The following is a 17,021-nucleotide window of genomic DNA, read 5'->3' as shown; positions in this document are numbered from 1 at the left end:
GTGTGCTAGATTCCTGAACAAAATCATGGCTTCCTTTTTAGGAGGAAGTCTTCTGTCTTTAAAATATCAACAGATCATACTTCTTTACAGATATTTAGCAGAGAGGATGGACAAAGGCAAACAATGTAGGATATACATCCACTGAGAGCTACTTATGTAGAAATGTGCTGGCCTCAGTGTTGTGTGCAAAGCAATTGCTGACCAAGTTGGGTAGATAAGACATGTGGCTGTGAGGGGGACAGATAAAAGCTGTAGGATTTCAGACTCTGGAGAGACTGTCTGTGTGACAGTGGAATGTCCCCTTGATCTTGGCCTTGAACATCCACGTGGTTTCAGCTGAAGAAGTTGGGTAGAGAGGGGTGACTAGAGAGATAGTCCAGGTAGAGGGACAAGCAGAGAGAAAATGCTGATGTGCAGAAGTGTATAAACTGGATTTTAGGTTAGCTGAGACTGCAGGGTAGAGGAAAGAAGGCTGGAGCACACCAGCTCACAGTCTTAGAACACTGGGGTAGAGCCTAGTAGCAGCTTTGTTTCTGGGATGGTTGATGGGAACATGTATTAGGAGGATGGGCAATGTCCTCCTAGTAAACATATCACTGATGCCCGAGTACATGAGCCTAATCAAGCGCTTCACCTCTCTTTCAGCCCTTAGGGAGCACTCAGAGGCCGGGTTTCATGTTTCAGAGCATGGCTGTGGCAGTGACTGCCTGGGTTCCGATTCCACAGTATGTGCTATAAGAGTTTGTATTAAAAAAAATTGGTCTTGCCAGCACCAGTTGCTCACACCTGTCATCCTAGCTACTCAGGAGGCAGAGAGGATCAAGGTTTGAAGAGACCCCATCTCGAAAATGCCCATCATAAAAAAGGGCTCGTGGAGTGGCTCAACATGTAGGCCCTGAGTTTAAACCCCAGAACCAAAAAAAAAAAAAAAGAAGGAAGGAAAGAAGGAAGGAGGAGGGAGGGAGGGAGCAAGGAACGGAGGAAGGAAGGAAGGAAGGAAAGAAAGTAAAGGGAGGCGAAGATGGACTGCACTGGTGGATTGGAGACACTGTACAGCTGGAAGTGTACCCCTGGGGATGGCAGAGGGGACCTAGCGGGGCAGCTTTTGAGTTTGGTTGTCATGATGGGGTTGGGTGGTGGCAGGGAGCTGTCTTGGGCAGGGCTCAGGGTGACCAGGACACTAGGGGCAGAGGTGCTGGTCAGCACATGGCCCACAGGCAATGCTGGAGCTGGGGCAGCCTGTGGACCCTGGGCACAGGCCAGCTGGGGTCCAAACTGTCCAGCGCTGAGGGCCACTATGGGCATGGATGGGACTTCCTGGAGATGTTTAGAGGCAGCCAGCCGCTGCTGGACCTCCTTTTAGTCCATGTACCACCAAGAACCTAAGAACAAAAAGCAGGGTGTTTGTCACATTCTGTTGGCTTTTAGAATGCTGGCCTCAGCCTCTGTTCTTAGTACAAACCTGCAGAAGAACCCCCACGCTCAACAAAGTCTATTAGACGATTGCATTTTCCAGAAATGCTCCTCTAAACACCAGGGTTAGCTTCCTGTTCCTGCCAGAAAGGACAAATTCTTACCCTGTGAGGTACAAGCTGGCCTCCTCCAGTCCCAGTGAAATGCTCCCTTCTGGGTTGGAAACAAAGGCTTAGAGGTGGACTTCCCCAACTTCCTTCCTAACTTACTAACTGACTAACTTCCTTCCTTCCTCCCTCCCTCGTTCCTTCTTTCCTCAACAGGATCTTGATATGTACACTGGGGTGGTCTGGAACCCCTATGCATCCTCCTGCCTAAGCTTCCTGGGTGCTGAGATTACAGATATGTACCACCATGCCTGGCTGTTGGAACCCAGGGCCTGCCACATGCCCGGCAGGCGCTCCACCACTGAGGCACACTCCAGCTCTCGGAGCTTTTCTTCAGGATGGTTTTCTGGTGAGTAAAGGAAACCTACGCGCCGTCCTGCCCATTCCTGGGTGTGGAATGCCAGTGCCCAGAGCCAGGGGGAACAGTGATAGTGAGCAATGCATTTTTCTCCTGACTAAAGGCTTTTATTTTCAAAAATAATTAAAGCATAAAGGAGAAAAAAATGATCTTTCATTCTCTATCCAGAAATAATCACTGCAAAGGGCTAGGGATTTGGCCGGGTGAAGAGTGCTTGCCTAACGTGTGCAAGGTCCTGGGTTTGATCCCTGGCCCTGGGGCAAAACAAAAGATCAGAAACAGTCATTCTTACATTTTGGTGTAAGTGTTCACGGTTTATTTATTGATTTTTCTGGGCCTACTTTATTTAAACAAAAGTAAAATGACTATGCGCAAGGGATATTGACAACATATGCCGGTACAATGCATCTGTTCACGAATGTTTACAAAAGTAGAAAAACTCAAATATGCCCAACAGATGAAGAGATAAATAAAAAAGAAGGAAGCATGGTACATTTTCAAGCTGGACCTTGAAGACGTTATGCTCAGAGAAAAAAGCCAACTACAAGAGACCACAGATTGTATAACTCCACTTATAGAAAATGTCCAGCATAAGCTTGTCTATGGAGGAGGGAAGTAGACTTTGAGTTGGCGGGGGTGGGCAGCGGGGAAGTGGGGAGGGACTGCTAGTTGATACACGATTTCTTTTTGGGGTGAGGAAATGTTCGGAAATTAGAAATTTGATAGTTGAATGACTGTGAATATAATAAAAGTCGCTAAATTGTACTGTGTCTGTGTGTGTGTGTGTGTGGCTGGGGGTTGAACCTAGGTCCTTGAACCTATGGCCTCTTACATGCTAATAAAGTACTACACCACTGCCCCTCCCTCCCACCTTTTTTTTTAATTGTACACTTTTTGGGGGTGGAAGTAGAGCGGGGGCCTTGTGCGTGCTATGTAAATGCTGTAACATTGAGCTACATCCCCAGCCCTGAATTGTGTCCTTTATTCTGGTGGTATTGGGGTTTGAACTCAGGGCCTGATGCTTGCTAGGCAGGCACTCTACAACTCGAGCCACTCCACCAGCCCTGGTTTATGTTGGGTATTTTACAGACAGGGTCTTGCAAACCATTTTACGGGGCTGGCCTGGAACTGTTCCTGTCCTGATTTTTGCTTCCGGAGTAGCTAGGATTACAGGTGTGAGCCACCGGCACCCAGCAATTGTGCACTTTTAAAACATGAATTTTATGGTATGGGAATTATTTCTCAATACAGCCATTTTGAAAAAGTAACCCCACTAGAATATATACAACACTTCCTCCACAGTCCTAATAACTTTGCATCTGCAGCATTTTAATAACCAAGCAGTGCACATTCCTTGCAAAAGAATTAATGCAGAGGAGTGAAAATTAGAAAGCGTCTCTTTCCTCCTCTACTTTAACACATCGAGTATCCACTAAAAGTGATTTTTACCTCTTGTTCGCATGTTTGTAGAGCCTTATGTTCAATGTCGGCCCACAGATTTGTTTTGTTTTCTTTTTTAAGAGATAGGATCTTCCTGTGTAGGCCAGGCTGGCCTCCAACTTGTGTTCCTCCTGCCTCTGCCTCCTGAGTGCTGGGATTAAAGGTATGTACCACCATATCCAGCTTTGCTTTTAATTGTTCCCTCTCCCTCCCCATGTCTGCTCACTTTCCTCCCATGCATTGCTGCCTACTCTAATATGTTTAATATGCATATACTAAATTATACAAGTATCCTCAGAAAAGTATCACTTTTTATATTTTTTTAAAAATTGGAAGTGGTATTGTGCTATGCTGTTTATTTATTTATTTGCATGACTGGGGTTTGAACTCGGAGCTTGGAGATTGCAAAGCAGTCACACCTCTGGAGCCACACTGGAGCCACACCTCTCTCTTTTTTGTTTTAACTGAATACTTTTTCAGACTTCCGTGTTACTATGGTATACTTTTCCTCAGTAGACTTCCATACATTTACTAATATTTCGCTAATGATGGACTCCTGGTCACCTCCATGTATGTTACAACAGTCAGTGTGGTGTACATGCTTCCTTATCAACTGTGGGACAAGAATTACTCTTGACGTCTACCTAGGGGGGCAATGGTGCCAATGGATGGAGTCCTGTTTGATTTCAATTGCTTTGTGGAACTGCTTTGTGGAACTGCTTTGCCTGTCATGTTCCCTACCTCCCCTTAGTGTTTTCACACTTTCTTTCTTTCCTTTTTTTTGTGGTGCTAGGGATTGAACCCAGGTCCTCGAGCCTGTTAGGTGAGTACTCTACTCCTAAGCTATAACCCCAGCCAGGTGCAGCATCGAACTTTCTAATCTTTGCTACCTTAGGGGTCTGAAATAATAGCTCATTAAAATTTTAGTGACATTATTATTATTATTTGCATAGAGGAACACGGCCTTTGAACTGATCCCTTTAACTCTTTTTTTGTTTTTTGTTTTTTTTTTCCGGTATGGGGTTTGAACTCAGGGCCTACACCTGGAGCCACTCTACCAGCCCTTTTTTGTGATAGGCTTTTTTCAAGATACGGACTCAAGAACTATTTGCTCAGGCTGGCTTTGAACCACGAGCCTTCTGATCTCTGCCTCCTGAGTAGCTAGGATCGTAAGCATGAGCCATTAGTGCCCTGCAAACTGATCCCTTTAAAGTGATACAGAATAGAGCTGACATACGATTTTTCATACATGCTGTTTCTGGATAGGAGGCTTGGTGTGTCTGGCTTAAATTTTTTAAAGTTAAAAAAAGTTTATGAGCTGGGGGGTTATAGTTCTACTGGTGGTAGAGTGCTCGCCTAGCATGCTTGAGGCCCTGGATTCAATCTCTAGCACCACAAAACCAAAATTATTTCCAGATTATGTAATTGAATTATACTTACTGAAAATTAAATAAGCCACTTGAAGAGTGGAGATTGGGAGGATTGTGGTTTGACACCAGCCTGGGGCAAAAAGTTAGTAAGACTCCATGTCACTAGCAAGCTGGGTATGGAGGCTCATGTCTGTAATCCCAGCTATATGGAGGGCATAGGTAGGAGGATCAAGGTTTTAGGCTGGCCTGGGCAAAAAGTGTGAGACCCTATCTGAAAAATAACTAAAGCAAAAAGGGCTGGGGCATGGCTCAAGTGGTAGAGCACTTACTTAGCAAGAGGGAGGCCCTGGGTTCAAACCCCAGAACCACCCCCCACCAATTCATAAAAAAGGGAAAACATTAAGAAATTAAAATTACTTATAATTCTTTCAAATAGAGATAATTAACATTAACATTTTAGAAAACATCCTAATTACTTTTCTCTATATTTGTATTTTTAGTTTATGATTGTAAACATGAGATCATACAATTTCATAGCTCACCTGTCTCACCAATTACATATTTGCTTACAGCCAAATCTTTGCACACTGCCCCAGCAGGCAAATTGGGTTTACAATATGTGTGTGTGTGTGTGTTTAAATTAGGAACACATGAGACTAAGGAAGGCCACCATGGCCAAGGTCATCAGGAATCACCATACTAAGAATGAAATGCTTATCATTATCTATAACGAACTGGCCATTAGGTGCCTAAAGATTCCTGACCAGGCTCCACTATCCAGGGAGCATTTTTCCATGCAGACTAATACCCGTCTTGGGCACTGACTCCAATGACTGGCAATTCCCAGTCAGGAATTTTATATGAATAGAATCATACAATATGCAGTATTTTGGATTACATACTAGGGTTGCTGAGTGTCATCACAAATTGTGGTGTGTTTCAACCAGTTCATTTCTTTTAATTGTTGTCCCTTTTTTTTTCCAGTACTGGAGTTTGAACTCAGGGCCTTGCACTTGCTAGTGAGGCACTCTTCCAGCCCTTAATTGCTGTCTTAATTGAAGAAACTGAAATGTTTCTCTTTTAGGAATCCCTAAGTTTTAATTTAACATAATTTTATGTCCTAGAAGGTTCATCATATTTAGAGTTGATATTTTCTTTTCTTTTTTTAAAAAATGTTAATTGGTTAAAGTCAGTATCATTTTTAAGCAGGATTTTTCTTTTCTTTACAAAGGCAACCAATACTCTACAATTTTCAGGCAATGTCTGAGAAAATTCTAGAACAAGTCTATGGACAGCTCTTTGAGTCTGGGTAATGGAACTTGACTTGCACCGTCCTGGCTATGCCTTCTGTTAGATGCCTTGGCATTCTGTCCCTTATCTTATAAACACAGTCCCTGTTGCAGCTTGCCTGTCAAAGCTGGATATCTTTGAACTTTTATTTTTCCAACTTCAGTATTTGAAATTATTTTTTATAAATTTAATGGTTCACATCTTATGAAATGGAAACTTAGTTTACCCTGTAACTTCTTTTTCTTTTAAACTTTTTTAGTTTTGTTGTTGTGGTCCTGGGGTTTGAACCCAGGACCTCAGGCTCACTATGCAGGTACTCTACCACTTGAGCCGCTCTGCCAGCCCAAAAAATGCGCCTGGAAGAGTGTAGATCTGAGTTTAATTTTTGGTTCTTTTTGGCAGCACTGGGGTTTGAACTCAGGGCCCCACACTTGCTAGGCAGCCTTGTACCACTTGAGCCACTGTGCCAGCTCAACTTTTTAGTTTGTGGCATTCTTTTTCAGTCTTTGTCATTGTTTGCAATATAGAGTTGATATTTTTGCAATAAAATTTAGAGGTGGTGAAGGAGCTAAGTTAAAAATGTGATTAAGTAATAGCACTTACTTTTCATAAAGGTCACCTAGATATATGCAAAGTCCAATTATAGCTTTTATTTTGGGGGGAGATAATCATGTAATTATAAAGTAAATTCTGGACAAAATTCAAGAGGCTTGATGTTTTCTTGGCCCATGTAGTCTTATCGTGGGATAATAACACTTCTATTAGGGTTAGGATTCTCAATATCTAAGTTGCAGCCTGCTGATTTGAAATCTCCTTACCATTTTGGATGGAAAGGTACCTAAATAATAATAATAATAAATCCTCTTCTTGGGCACCAGTGGTTCACACCTGTAATCCTAGCTACTTGGGAGTCTGAGATCAGGAGGATCATGGTTTGAGTCCAGCCCTGGGAAACAGTTTGTAAGGCCCCATGCAGATCAAACTGCATTGAAGGTGTGGTTCAAGAAGTAGAGTGCCTGCTTTGCAAGCGTGAAGACCCGAGTGCAAATCCCAGTCCCATGAAAAAAAAAATTCTGCTGAATTTAATTCAGTTATCTATAAACATCATAACTTTTTCTGTTTTAAATCTGCACACATATGACACAATAAGAAAAGCATGAGCACAAATCTTTTTGGCTTATCCCCTTTAGGGAGCATATGTTAAATTACCAGTCTTGGCAGGACCTGTCTCTCTTTTTTTAAACCATTAACACCTTGGCCACAGGAGGAACCAAATGTAGTGTTCCCAGGCCTTTTCAGTGACAGTTATTAAGAGCAGATGAATGCTGTGAAATTCTAAATGTCAGCACTAAGAAGCTCATTCAAGTATTTCTATCACAGTTGGCCAGGAAAGGCCATGAAAGAGCGATGACTGCTTCGAAGAACACACTGGTATGGCATCAGTCTGAGTTCTCTGCTGCTGGAGTACCAGAATTCTGTGGAAGTAACAGCTGAAAACCTAACATATTTAAGGGATTAAATATGGGCAATAACATAGCCCACAGAAATCCTCTATTTCAGTCCATGGAAGAAAAGGCTTGGAAAATACCATGTACACAATTATATGTTAATAGGAATATTGACTGTTTATTGGAAACCTATCAGGCCTGGTTCTAAGTCTTTTACATTTATCATCTCATTTAACAGGAAATCAGTCTCATGAGGTAGAGATAATTATTGTCATTTTGTAGATGAAGAAAGTCTTAAAATGTTACCCAACGTGTTTTATTCCAAATCAACACTTAATAATATTATGCCTTATAATGCACTTTGCTAAAACCACAGTGATCACTGAACTCGATGATTTTTTTTTTTTTAACCACAAGCCCTGGTGCTGAATGCTTAAGTGTCTATGGTCCTCAAGTGTTTTTGTTCTAACTAGGAGAGCTGGACTACTGAGTGGACAGTGGGTTGTTACTGCAACAAGAATTAACTAAAAAACAACATGATAATAAGATATGTAATCCCTGTTAACCAAGACATAGGGGACTAGAAACAACTAGTGAGGTATTTGTTGTTGTTGTTTGTTTTTGTGGTATGGGGGTTTGAATTCAGGGTCTTGTGCATGTCAGGCAAGCTCTTTTCTCACTGAGTTATATTCCTCAGCCTTTTTTACATTTTACTTTTTAATTTATTTTTTTGAGACAGGGTCTCACCATGTAGCCCAGGCTAGCCTGGAACTCAAGATCCTCCTGCCTCTGCCTCCCAAAAAGGGTTGGGGTAGAAAAAAAAGAAAAGAAAAAAAAGGGTTGAGGTGTGGCTCAAGTGGTAAACACCTGCCTATTGAGGCCCAGAATTTACTCTCCAGTACCCCCCCCCCACACACACACACAAAGTCTATAGGTATGTAGTGAACAGAGCACCAGTAGCTCACACCTGTAATCTTAGCTACTTGGGAGGCTGATATACAAAATAATGAAAACAAAATGGGTGGGAGGTGTAGCTCAAGTGGTAGAGTGCCTGCTTTGGAAGCACAAAGCCTTGAGTTCAAACCCTATACCAAAAAAAAAAAAAAGAAAAGCAAAGAAAAAAAAGGGTATGTAGTGGAGCTTCTTTTGAAGTGTGTATTGAAGGGAAGGGAGAGGATCAACAGGAATCAGAGGATTCTGAAGAATTTGGGATAGACGAAAAAGGGTAAAAGACTCTCTTTTCTCAAAAAAAATCATATTCACTATTTTTACAAATTAAGTATACTAAATCTTGTGGGTTAAAATGTTTATAGAGTATCTTCCTTTACCTTGTCAGCTGGCAAAAAAGAATTCTAGAAGAATGTTGGCTCAATGCTTCCAGAGATGTACAAGGAGATGCAGAATTTCAGGCTTAAAAGTAGGAATTTTAGGTTCAAATTATGGCTCTATCACTTAATAGTATGTGATTTAAGACAAACCACTTAATTTCTCTAGACCTGATTGTCTCAGCCTTAAAATAGGGCAAGAACACCTGCCTCACTGTTACTCGTCAAGGATAAATTAAGCTAATGTTTGAGAATGTGTTCTGTAAACTATCAAGTACTGCACAGTTCCATTTGCACAGGTAATGTCAAAATTGGACACATCAGTTGGTCTGCTCCTTGGCATTCGCTATCTGACTAAATGCCCACAATGTGCCAAGCACCATGATGAGCTGAGGTTGCCCAGAGTTCCTGTTCTAGCTGGGTGGAGAGATACACTTATACCATGTTCTTATGAGAATACTCTAGGCAAGGTGATACACTTAAAAAATTAAAAACAATTTATTGTGTAAATTGAAATCGTGAAGAGATTTAAAGTCATTCATACAGTGGTCAAACTCACAGAGGCAGAAGGCAGAATGACGGTTACCAGGGCATGGGAGGAGGGGAAATGCAGTATTACTGTTTAACAGGTGTAGGATTCCAGTGGGAGAAGATGAAAAGTTGTAGAGATAGTTGTACAACAAGGTCAGTGTACTTACTGGCATGACCTGCAACTTGAAAATGGCTAAAATGGTAAAATTTATTTACATATATTTTATCATGAGTATAAGAAAAGAATTTAAAGTCAATCAGAGCAAATTCTTAATATTTGTACTCACAAAGGAGCAATATCCAGATGGTTGATGCTAAATCCAGAAGAGCAAAAGTTGTTGATATGGTTAGGAATGCAACAGCCAAAGGATAATCACAGCCTATAAATCTAGCGGCTACCAGGAATATCGCAGGTCCAATCATGCCTGGAGTCAACCGGTTACAAAGAAAAAGAAGATCTAGCATTAGCATTTGTTCCACCTTAAAAGAGTAAAATGAAATTTGAAATTGCTGCCACCTACTGTAGAATCACTGAACTGCCTTTTCTAGTGAAAGAAGACTTTCACTAGAAAACCTGGCTCAATTGAGTGGTAGATTGCCTGCCTAGCAAGTGCAAAGTTCAAACCTTAGTACTACCACCAGAACAATAATAAAGATAACAACACCAGAGGAGGCGGGGGTGGGGGTGGGCGGGGGGAGGAATAAAGGAGAATGATGGAGCAGGTGAGCTCAACTATGATACACTGTAAGAACTTTTGTACATGTCAAAATGTACCCCCTCCCAGCACAACAACAAAACAAAACAAACAAAAAAACCCCCACCAAAACCAAGTTTGAGTATATTATACCTAATGTAGTAGTACAAAGAAAACCTCATAATGCCTGTGACCAGGACTCAGCTAAAGGTCTCCAGTGTTAGAGAAGATACAAAAGTAAACAACCAAAATTATGGTTGTAGAGAGAAGCAACAGCTGACACAGCATATGCTTAAAATTCATATACCAAAGTAGATCAATTAAATAATACATTCTGTTGGATGAGTTAGGTAAGTGATCCATCTTAGTTCTAACAGCTGATAACACTATGCACAGGACATTACAGGCAGTTAAGCATGGTAGACAAGTTAACAGCCGCCAGTTTTTCCTGGTGAGTCTACAGCCGTGCCACCCAGTAACTATGTAATGGAAATGTTGTATTTCTATATGCTACAAAAAAGAACTTATTTTAGTTAGTAAATATTTTTGAAATTCAGTGTGTATTCCTTCAAAAAAAGGCTTAAAATGTTTCCATTCAAACTTAATAGTTGAAAACATAGTCAATGACAACCCAGGCAAAAAGTGAGAAACACTACCTTCCTCCCCCCCAAAAAGAAAACAAAGTGATTTATAAAACTCTGGGGATATTGTTGAGCAGAGCAAGCCACTTTTTTTGTTACAAAGTGGAAATAACAGGGTATTAAAAATCTTTTTCCAGAGTCAGCACTGAAGAAGGATATTATAAGTCTTCATCTCAAAATGCATGGTTCAAAAAGGACTATATTGTACAGAAATGCACTAATCCATCCTAGTGTTTTAATATGTAAACAAAATAAATGACTAACATCATCATTTCTATTTTGCCTTGCACTGTTGTGATATTGAGATATAAGAAGAAATTATGTATTTGGTCTCAGTCTCTGGTTCTTGGCACACAGCTCCTAAGATCCTTGGAATCTCTGGAATGATAAAATTGTCTTTTGTTTGTTAACAAAATGACTGGTGACACTGGGACAGTGCCAGATGGCTTTAATGCAGCCCAGACTGGCCTTGAAGTCATGGTCTTCCTACTTCAGCCTCCTGAGGGCTGGGATGCTGGGATTACAGGTGTGTACCACTATGTTCCACTCTGTTTTTTTTTTCTTTTTTCTGAGATGGAGTCCCACTATGTTATCCAGGCTAGCCTCAAACTTCTGGGCTCAAGTAGTCCTCTCACCTTAGCCTCTCCAGTATTTGGAATTTGGGACTATAGGTGTGTACCATCATGGCTGGCCCTGGTTACCTTCCGGATGGGCACTGGTCACCAGATAACCAATGCATGATGAGAAATGTGGGGTTTAGCTCTACTCTCTAATCTCTGGGGAAGGGAAGGGGCTGAAAGTTGGGTTGATCACAATGGCCAGTTACTTCATCACGTCTGCATGATGAGGTCTCCACAGAAACTCAAAAGGATAAGGACTGGGCAGATGTGGTGGTGCATGCCTATTATCCCAGCACTTGAAACACAGAAACAGAAGCAGGAGGATTGCTAGTTCAAGCCAGCCTGGGAAAAGCAGGGAGACCCTGTCTCAAAAAAAAAACCCAACACCCAAGAAGTTTTGGACGTGCTTCCAAGCAGCAGAACATGTGGAGGTTACTGGAGGGAGGTGCGCCTGGGGAGAGCATGGAAGCCCCATGCTCCTTCCAACATACTCACCCTGAGCATCTCTTCCACCTGGCCATTCCTCTGCAGCCTCTGGAATAGCCTTTGTAATACATGAGCAAACACAAATACAGTGTTTCCCTGAGTTCTGTGAGCTACTTGAACAAAGTACTTGAACCTGAGGTAGGTCATGACCCCAAGTTATAGTCAGTCAGTGAACAGTACAGGCCAGAACCTGGGACTTGTGACTGGCATCTCAAGTGGGCAGGGGCAGCCTTGTGTGATTTATCCTCAGCTTGCAGTACATATACCAACACATCTCCAGGAAGACAGTGGAGAAACTGAATTATAGCACAGCACATCCAGCTGGTGTCTATTGCAGAACCAGATGTGTGTGTGGAAAAGTCTCCACACACATTGCAACTAGAGAAGTGTTTTTGGTGTTGTATATTGTATGAGTATGTGAGAGTAGGAAAACATTTTTTTTCTTATCTTTAGTAACTATAAACCAAAGCAGAACTTGATTCACTTCACTTACCTATAATGGTAAAAATTCTGCATACACTTAGAGCTGAAAAATTCCATTTTACCCTTAAATTGTCAGCTGCTTTACCAGACAGGATCATACATAACCAACAGCCAAAATAAGGCAATGCAGATACAAACCCATTCTGGAAGGAATAAGAGACACAGGATTAACTATGGTAGAAGGAAAACACATACACACACACACACTACTACCATTTGAAAACAAAAGAAAAACAGGAATATTCTGTTAATGGTTATAGAATTATAGGAAATAATTTTGCATTTGAAAAGATTATGGGATTCAGTTTAACACAGCCTCCAAGGAGCTGTCTCAGAGGGAAACCAGGTTCATCACAGTCCTGTCTGCTTAACATAATCTTGGCTGTTAGTCTGAACTTGTGCTGTGGGAGAAGACAAGTCTTCCTGTTAACCTCTGGATTCTCTCTATGGAACACTTTGTCCTCAATCTTTACTTACTTATTTTAAAATATTTTTTACTATAAAATACAATTCATACACAGAAAGCCACACAAGTTAAATAAATGGATACCTTAGCGGATTATTCTAAGGACCATCTAGATCAAAAAATAGCCAGCATCCTGGAGAGCTTTTCATTGTCCTAGTCCAATGACACCCTCTTCCTTTCTCCGTAAGTAAGAATCATCCTGGTCACACATGCTCACATTTGTCTATGGTTGCATCACCCAAGGTGCAACCCTAGATACTGTAGTTTGGTCTTAACTAAACTACAGTTGAGTTTTAGTTATTTAATAATTTTTGATGTGTCTTTTATGTCTCTTTTAATCTATACATCCCTTCAATTCCTTTTTTCTTATAATTTTATTAAAGAACCTAGGTCATATTTTATTTATTTTTAAAAGATCAGTGCCAAGTAAAACTATAGTTCAAAGAAATTATCTGAAAGGTGAAAATCTGCTGGGTGCCTATGGCTCACTTCTGTAACCCTAGCTACTCAGGAGGAAGAGATCAGGAGGATCATAGTTCAAAGACAGCTGGGCAAATAATTGGAGAAAAAAACCCTTCACAAAAAGGGGCTGGTGGAGTGACTCAAGGTGTAGGCCCTGAGTTCAAACCCCAGTATTGCAAAAAAAAAAAGTAAGTCCATTTTATGTTTATACACACACACGTACACACACACACACACACACACACACACACACACACACACACACACTCCCCTCCCTCCAGAGCTTGGGAATATTTCTTGATTTTTGTTTTTTTTCTTCAACGGAGAGAGTGAACGCAGTCCCCTACTACCACAAATTATGAAGTCAAGTTTCCCACATTTGGGGAAATCACAGGGGTCAGCACATCTGGAGTGCAATGGATAAGCCTCACCCTGGGAAAACCACCTTCGTGATCATGGTATCTCCCCTGCCAGGTAAGTATTCTTGGTGTTTTTTATTCCTCCTATTTTGCCTTTCCTCACCAGGCATTGTCGCTCTCTTTCTCTTTCTCTCTCTCTCTCTCTCTCTCTTTTTCATTATTTGTGCCAGTGGCTCACGCCTGTAATCCTAGCTACTCAGGAGTCAGAGATCAGGAGGTTCAAAGCCAGCCCAGGCAAATAGTTCACCAGACCCTATCTCGAAAACGAACTGTAGGAGTAGCTCAAGCGGTAGAGCACCTCTTTTCCAAGTGTGAAACCTAGAATTCAAACACCAGTCCCACCAAAAACAACAAAAAACCCAACAGCCCAAGAAACAAAAAAAGAGATGTCTATAAAATTTAATAAGCACAGTAAAACAGAAGATATAAAATGACTGAATTTCATCTAGAAGAAAACAAATTCTATGTATAAAGTATATGTATATATATATTCTACATAAGAAGCAGATGGTTATTTTTCTTACCTCTTGAACATTGAATCTTAGGATATCCTTCATGTAAGTAGGCAATAATGTCAATAAAGTATAAAAAGTCCAGTTGTAAGAAAAATGTGCAACCTCTATAGCCCAAGGTGGCAATGATTTTAAAATAGGTTTCCGTGGTACTGACTTCTGGGAAGAAAGCTGAGGAAACAGACAAACTTAGGATAAGCAACAGCTGTGCTAATGCTTTGCTCTCTACCTTATTAGCTAAAGCTCAACCTAGACCAGCCTCAACTATCAGCCTTGACTAGCAAATTCCAGAATTTAAAATCAACTCCTTTGAAATATTAAATAGCAAAATACATGATAAATGTTCCATTTAAAAATACTAGCTAGAGATGATTAGAATTAAGAGGAAAGAATGGAAATGTAATCTTAGAGTGACAATGTTAATCCTAAGCACTTCTCATAAATACTGCCTTCAGCATTAATTTCTCTATAAAATGGAGAATGGTTTCATAATTATGGCCTAAGGTTGAGTCTATAACAATTCATATTTCTTTCTTTCTTTCTTTCTTTTTTGCAGTATTGGGGTTTGAACTCAGGGCCGCACATTTGCTAGGCAGGCACTCTATCCCTTGAGCCACTCTGTTAGCCTTTGATTGTATTGGGTGCTTTCGAGATAGGGTCTCCCAAACTCTTTGCTGGATAGGCTTCAAACCACAATCCTCCCAATCTCTGCCTCCAGAGTAGCTAGGATTACAGGTGTGAGTCACTGGCACCCAGCCTACAAATCATACTTCTTTATTCAACCTTGGTTTAACTGAAATGATTTATATGAATTAGTACATCTATGCACCTAGCTACTTGGGAGGCTGAGGGAGGAAGATCACTTAAGCCCAGACTTGGAGACCAATCCAGGCAATATAGCAAGGCCCTGTTTCAAAAAGAAAAGAAAAGAAAAGAAAAAAGAAAAAGAAGATCTGTGCAACAGAGGGCTTCATATACCACCATGTGGAGAAGTGATCTTCAAAGTAGGGTAGAAGCATCCCAGGGGAATGCAAGATGATCCACTGAGGTGGGGAAAGACACATTAGAGTTTCTGTTTATACTCATTTTTATTGTAAAGGAAGAAATTAAGCCCATCTATACTTAGTAAATAGGTTGGCCCTGAAATAGATCAGATGATCACCCACAGTATAATTTCCCCAATTCAGAGGGCTTAGCAATGGCATTCTCACTTTTTTGTCTGCCCTCAGTGTATTATGGCACAACTTGAGATCACAGTTTATACCTGTGTACTTAGGTCGACTTAGGGATTTTTAAGCCAGTTTTAATTAAAACAACTCTCACAAAATTGACAGGGTCTTCAAAAGATTCCTGCGGAGCAACAGTCAATAGAAGAGAATTCTAGTAATATACAACACAATGAACACCTAAGAAAAATACCAGAGCTGCCATTTTTCCTCAGGAGTGCTTTGTTAGCTACTCTGGATCATCAACTATAGCATATTCACACACACTGGTCTCATCAGACATTAGTATGTTAACAAATTGTTATCATTTGTAAGTAACAGCAAAAGGGGCTTCCATTAAAATTTAGGTAAATATTATTTATGTCATGTATTTTGTACATACTTCATGATGTAAATAAGTACAGTAGTACATTTGGATAATGTGTGGATGGCAGACACTGGTCTGGGACATCAGAATTTTAAATTTTCTTTAAACTGAGGCTCTGGTTCCTTTCTCAAAAGCAAGAGAAGTCTATGTCTGCCTCCAGGGTTCAATGCTATTTCAAAAGAGATGAACTGGTATTAACTTTTTTTATTTTATTTAAAAAACTTTTTTCTTTTATTCATATGTGCATAAAATGTTTGGATCATTTCTCCCCCCTTAACCCACCCCCTCCCTTACCCTCCCACCGCCTCTCTTACCCCCCCCACCCCCTCCCTCTCCCCACAACCCCCTCGCTACCAGGCAGAAACTATTTTGCTCTTATCTCTAAATTTGTTGAAGAGAGAGTATAAGCAATAATAGGAAGGACCAAGGGTTTTTGCTAGTTGAGATAAGGATAGCTACACAGGGAGTTGACTTGCATTGCTTTCCTGTACATGTGTGTTACCTTCTAAGTTAATTCTTCTCAAACTAACCTTTTCTCTAGTTCCTGGTTCCCTTCCCCTATTGGCCTCTGTCGCTTTAAAGTATCTGCATTGGTTTCTCTGTGTTGAGGACAACAAATGCTATCTAGTTTTTTAGATGTCTTACCTATCCTCATACCTTCCTTGTATGCTCTCGTTTCATCATGTGATCAAAGTCCAATCCCCTTGTTGTGTTTGCCCTTGATCTAATGTATGCATATGAAGGAGAATATATGATTTTTGGTCTTTTGGGCCAGGCTAACCTCACTCAGAATGATGTTCTCCAGTTCCATCTATTTACTTTCAAATGATAAGATTTCATTCTTTTTCATGGCTGCATAAAATTCCATTGTGTATAAATACCACATTTTCTTAATCCATTCGTCAGTAGTGGGGCATCTTGGCTGTTTCCATAACTTGGCTATTGTGAATAGTGCTGCAAAAAACATGGGTGTGCAAGTGCCTCTGGAGTAACCTGTGTCACATTCTTTTGGTTACATCCCCAAGAGGGGTATTGCTGGAGCATATGGTAAGATCTATGTTTAGATTTTTAAGAAGCCTCCAAATTTTTGCCACAGTGGTTGTACCAGTTTACATTCCCTTATGCCCACATCCTTGCCAACACCTGTTGTTAGTGGTGTTGCTAATGATGGCTATTCTAATAGAGGTGAGGTGGAATCTTAGTGTAGTTTTAATTTGCATTTTCTTTATGGCTAGAGATGGTGAGCATTTTTTTATGTGTTTTTTGGCCATTTGAATTTCTTCTTTTGAGAAAGTTCTGTTT

At 40.7% G+C, this 17,021-nt stretch overlaps 1 protein-coding gene and 1 non-coding gene across 2 annotated transcripts in view; both read right to left on the bottom strand.

The window, feature by feature from the left end:
• LOC141410440 (sialin-like) overlaps window positions 1–17,021 on the bottom strand; it is a 345,752-nt gene that overhangs the window by 301,337 nt on the left and 27,394 nt on the right. The window contains 3 exon segments of the mRNA XM_074066975.1: window positions 9,630–9,767; window positions 12,278–12,410; window positions 14,139–14,297. Coding sequence (XP_073923076.1) covers window positions 9,630–9,767; window positions 12,278–12,410; window positions 14,139–14,297 — 430 coding nt within the window.
• Window positions 13,516–13,677, bottom strand: LOC141421915 (U1 spliceosomal RNA). Its single transcript, XR_012446604.1, has one exon. It is a non-coding gene; the product is annotated as a U1 spliceosomal RNA (small nuclear RNA).

Source organism: Castor canadensis, chromosome 3, assembly GCF_047511655.1.
Source record: "Castor canadensis chromosome 3, mCasCan1.hap1v2, whole genome shotgun sequence".
Lineage (NCBI taxonomy): Eukaryota > Metazoa > Chordata > Mammalia > Rodentia > Castoridae > Castor > Castor canadensis.
This window is presented reverse-complemented; position numbering and strand designations above follow the sequence as displayed.